Below are 5298 nucleotides of genomic sequence, written 5' to 3' on the forward strand. Positions count from 1 at the left end.
TTCTATAGAAAATACATTTTAAGTTAAGCAAGAATTTACGAGAGAGTTCAGCTCTCTGAAATAACAAAGTAATATAATGTGTAAAAATATCATCTTTATTGTTTGTATTTTAGAATTTTACAAATAGTTTCATTTAAACTGTGGTATAAATATAATTGGTAAAGACATTAATATTATGACAGCGTTGTAAAAAATTAAATACATTAAATATCTTGCTGGCCCTCGTTCACTCTTTAAAATAAACTCTCTTTAAAGGAACTCTGGAGCACATTAGAGCAAAAATATGATTATTTACATATAAAAAAGTTGACATTTCGTCATAAGATCTTCATTTCAGTGTCTATGCAAAAAAATAAATCCCACATCCCACATAGAAATCTGATATATATATATATATATATATATATATATATATATATATATATATATATATATATATATATATATATATATATATATATAGCAATATATGCAAATTACAGTACATATAGTTAACATTCACTAGACATTCAAGTTGATATTTGGATTTCACATATATAAAACATATGTCATATATGCAACATGTACTTTGAAATATTGCAAAAATGGCCACTTAAATATGTTTGTCCCTACTATTGGAAATACAAATATACAATTAATATAATTATTTTGTTCCCTAATAATGCCGTCTTATTATCTTTTAGGAAAAGCCCGTGTCATTTCCACTCAAAAACAAACTTGCTGGTGGAATAAAAGGAACTTTAAGTCAGAATTTGCCAGGGATATGAATAATTTGACTATATTTATGTTTAATAATCGTGTACTATATTTATTTTAAATAAACCTGACTATATATACATGGCCATAAATGAACACATATATAAAATTATAGCTAATATAATTGAAAATATATTAGGGCTGCACGATGGGAAAATCAGCGATATGGGATATTGTTGTTGAGTGTTGCGATAATCATATTCCTCATATACGATACACGGTTTCTTATATATTATATACGATAAAACTAGCACTTTTTTATCAGCAATAATATATTTAATTATTATAATTGTATATAATGATCATACTAAAATAAACAGGTAATAGATCTTTTTCTAAGCTAATTACATCTACAAATGCGCATCTCATTGGCCACATCTGTCTCACGATTCAATTTATTGCACTTCTCTGCAATATGGATATTGCATATACTATTATCGTGATAAAGATAATTTTTCGGTATCTTGCGCAGCCCTAACATATATCTACATACATGTAACTCTAATGGCTGAAAGAAAAATATATGTGAACAAGCGTTCTTTGCAATTGGAATTACATGTATGTAGATATATATTAGGGCTGCACGATATATCGAATATATTATAATATGCAATATATCATTATATGCAATATCTATATCACAGAGAAGTGCAATAAATTTAATCAGATGGGCTTTTTTTTTAGATGAACATATATAAATATATGTATATTTTACCATAAATGTACATTTTTGTAATTCCAATGCTAGAAAATATATAAACAGCCATTTTTTTTGCAATATTTTGAAATATATGTTGCATATTTAACATATTTTAGACATGTTAAATCCAAATATTCATTCATTTTCCTTCCATTCATAGTGCCTGATTTATCCACAGCGGAATGAACCACCAACTACTCTGGCATATGTTTTACGCAGCGGAAGCCCTTCCAGCTGGATATGAAACTGCATCCAAATATAAACTTTTCATTTGTGTAAATTGCATATATTTTCATCAGATTTCTATAGGTTCAAAAGTACATCAGAACATCATAAGCGTCTGAGGATGGAAAGATGTATTCAGGTAATGTGTTTGTTGTGGGTAATAATGCACATGATGATTAGCGTGATGTCCAGGCAGAGCGTACATGAAGGAGTGTTGTGTGAGTGCTGCGGGTGCGCAGTGGCTCTGCTCATCTCCTCCATGACCGTCCAGCTCCTTCTTCCATTTGGTGCGTCGGTTCTGAAACCAAATCTTGACCTGCGTTTCTGAGAGGCCAAGGGCTGCAGCGATGCAGTGGCGCTCGAACACTGACAGATAGCGGCTGCTCTGAAAGCTTCGCTCCAGTATGCGCAGCTGATCCAGTGTGAATGCAGTGCGGATGCGCTTCGACTTTGCTTTTGGAACAGAAGCATTAGCGATGTTTGAACCCGATGGGTCTGGAGTTGGAGAAGTCATCTTCAGTGATTCTTTGTTATCTGAAATGAAGGTGCAATTAAAAAATGATGCGTGCATTATTTTGTTAACTGTAGTATGTGAACAAACCCTCAACTAGACCAAATATACAACTGACGTCAAAAATATTTGCACTCCAGTGAAATTTAAATTATTTTAATAATATTTCGCAAGTGTTGCTTAATGAAGAATATATTTATTTTTCAATATTTAAAAAAATAAATAAAGTATAACTGATAATTAAACGTTTTTGACATGGTGACAGTGCATCATATTTTTCTAATTATTTTTGAAAAAAAAAAATTTTAGTATTCAAGTGCGATTTAAAAGATTTAACTTGATTAATTAAGTTAACAAGGCAAGTTAGAATAAATAGGCAAGTTATTGGATAGCAGTGGTTTGTTCGGTAGACAATATTATTAATATTGACCTTAAAATTGTTTTAAAAACTGCTTTTATTCCAGTCAAACTAAAATAAATAAGACTTTTCCCAGAAGAAAAAATATTATATGAAATACTGTGAAAATTTATTTTGGTCTGTTAAACAAATTATGAAAATGTATACAAATTTCATAAAAGGGTAAATAATAATTCAGATATGTCGAATATTTTTGCTATAGAAATCATTGGTTAATGGAAACATAAACAGTCATTGTGTTAAGACTCATCACTGTATTAAGACTCATTGACTTCCTGCTGCTACTATGATGTCAACAGAAGAGAGAATCCCAAACAGGACTGCTGCCACTGAACGGTGAGTACATAATGACAACATTTGTTGATTGTGCGTGAACTATCAGTTTAAGCACTGGTTTCACCAACTAACAGTTAAAGTAACAGGACAATCACTTTTATTTTTCAGATGAAAGTTAACCTAATCCACCGTTTGTTAACTGAATCTCAAAATTGACCTGTCTAACATTTTAAGCCTAGTCTACGCGCTTCATGCAACTTGCTACTGTTCTATAATATTAAATAGCTGTATTTTTTAATATGGTATGAACCAGTGGTGTAGTCCTAAAAAAAAAAAGGTGGTGTACTATTACCCACCCAACCCGCCCATGCTGAATTATAATTTTACCGGAACGTTTCAGCGAGACATCATTCAGTTGACTTCGAAAAACAAATTAAGATGAGAGTTAAAAAATAATTTGGTATACAGTTAAAGGGGATGCGAATACACGTAAATTAGGGAAGTCTAATCAGCAAAACAGGTGAGTATGCTGAGGGTATACGCAATTATTGATCCTCAGAAGTCATAATACCCAAACAGCTAGTGGAAAGGCATACTGAGTATACGTGCGTATAGCCCCGACTTCACCACTGGTATGAACTAATAAATCTTTTGATAACTGAAAACAATATTTAGGCCTCTATAGTAGGCTACAGTATACATTTTGTTATATACAAATACATTCAAATGCTGCCCTCTTCTGGAAAAACACCTGTTGTGTTTTTATTTTGAAGAGTCCAAAAATCTCTTATTATATAAATAAGTCATTATGTTATCAACATTTTTGCAGAAGTTCATAAAATAAATGTTAATTATTTTGTAAATATCCCGTAAAGTCCTCACAAATTTGTTTTCTACAAGATGTTGTCAAAGAAAAACCTATATTTCTTTTCTTTTCCTGAATAGCTAGCTTGCAAAAAACGTACTGTACCACAGTCATATGCTATACCAAACAATACTAGTATAACACTTTTTAAAACGAAATTTCCCTTCAATAAAGCGATATAAAAACGCTAAAACTCACTGGAGATTTCCCGCGTTTCTCTAGTCCCGTTGAATTTGGCGGGATCCAAAATGTCTGCGATAGAGAAGGAAGTTTTCCCCTGCAGTGCAGAACTGCTCGTTTCTTCGTGCATCCTTACGGTGAGTTCTGAGAGCAGTAAGTAAATAAGACCGTATAACTCTCAGAGTGCTGTTATATGTGCCAGCATCCATCACTTCCTCACCTTATATACACCTCAAACAGACGCGTGTAAAATTAACATGGTAAAGCAGCTCAGTGAGGTAAAACCAAACCCTCGAGCTCCTCCTTTACACAATTTACCATGTGAATGTGTCTCAGTGGGTGACACGCTTCCTTTGCTATTTATTGCCCTGCATCTGGTTAAAATGTGCCCTTTTCTGAAGAGCCGTGTAGTTTTTTGTATTAGAGCTTGTCGTTATTTGCAATTGTGTGATTTTACGGTGCTCGAGCGCGAGAGGAGCTGTTGTGATGCTAATTAATCGACTGAAGTCTTCAAGAAGTGGAGAATAGCGTGGTTGAGATCCAGTGTTGGGTATAAATAAGTAATATATTAGGCTTAAGCCTTTCTTAACCTCTTTTTAAAGCAAAAATAACACATTCTCAGACTACTAACGTGAAAGTAGATGTGTTGTGTTGTCTTTTGCGTTTCTATATTTTAAATTAACAGAGGCTTAAAGGGATAGTTCCGTCTAAAATTAAAATAAAAATACTGTTTACTCACCTTCATGTGGTTTTAAAACTTTTATGAGTTGTAGTTCTCCCGTTGAACACAACAGAAGATATTTTTGGGGAAAAACATGAAAACCTGTAACCATTGACTTCCATAGTAGAAAAAATCAATTACTAGTCAATGGTTACAGGTTTTCAGCTTTCTTCGAAAGATCTCCCTTTGTGTTCAACAAAATAATGAAACTAATAGAGATTTGAAACAAGTTAAGAAGTGTAAACGATGATGGAACTTAAATTTTTGTGTGAACTATAACGATTATTACAGTCATAGTTACCTCTTTAAGATTGTGTCTAATATTAATATGTAACGAGACAAAATAATAAATATGGCTATGATATTGGAACCCTCTTTTTTTCTATGTGATTTGGTTTGGTTTACTTACTAACGTCACTCACATTTATTATTTCATATACATTTATATGATGTCGTTTATTTATTTATTTTGTATTGTTCTGTTTTTATGTTATGCTCTATGTTTGATATTCATCATATATCAATATTCATTATAAAATGATTGTGTCTAATATATTACATTTTTACCCAGCACATTTTTACATTCAAAAATTACATCATTAAAAATTACAATCTGTGTGGAAATTGCTTGTTGTCCCTGTGTTTG

General features: G+C 31.9%; 1 protein-coding gene across 1 annotated transcript; it reads right to left on the reverse strand.

The window, feature by feature from the left end:
- Positions 1-1778: 1778 nt before the first annotated feature.
- On the reverse strand, positions 1779-4143 carry pnx (posterior neuron-specific homeobox). The gene is made up of 2 exons (XM_056466290.1): positions 3950-4143; positions 1779-2215 (listed from the first exon to the last, which is right to left on the reverse strand). The coding sequence occupies exons 1-2, from the start codon at positions 4059-4061 to the stop codon at positions 1779-1781; spliced, it is 549 nt and encodes a 182-aa protein (XP_056322265.1). The 5' UTR covers positions 4062-4143.
- Positions 4144-5298: the final 1155 nt, after the last annotated feature.

Source organism: Danio aesculapii, chromosome 10 (assembly GCF_903798145.1).
Source record: "Danio aesculapii chromosome 10, fDanAes4.1, whole genome shotgun sequence".
In the NCBI taxonomy this organism is placed as follows: Eukaryota; Metazoa; Chordata; class Actinopteri; order Cypriniformes; family Danionidae; genus Danio; species Danio aesculapii.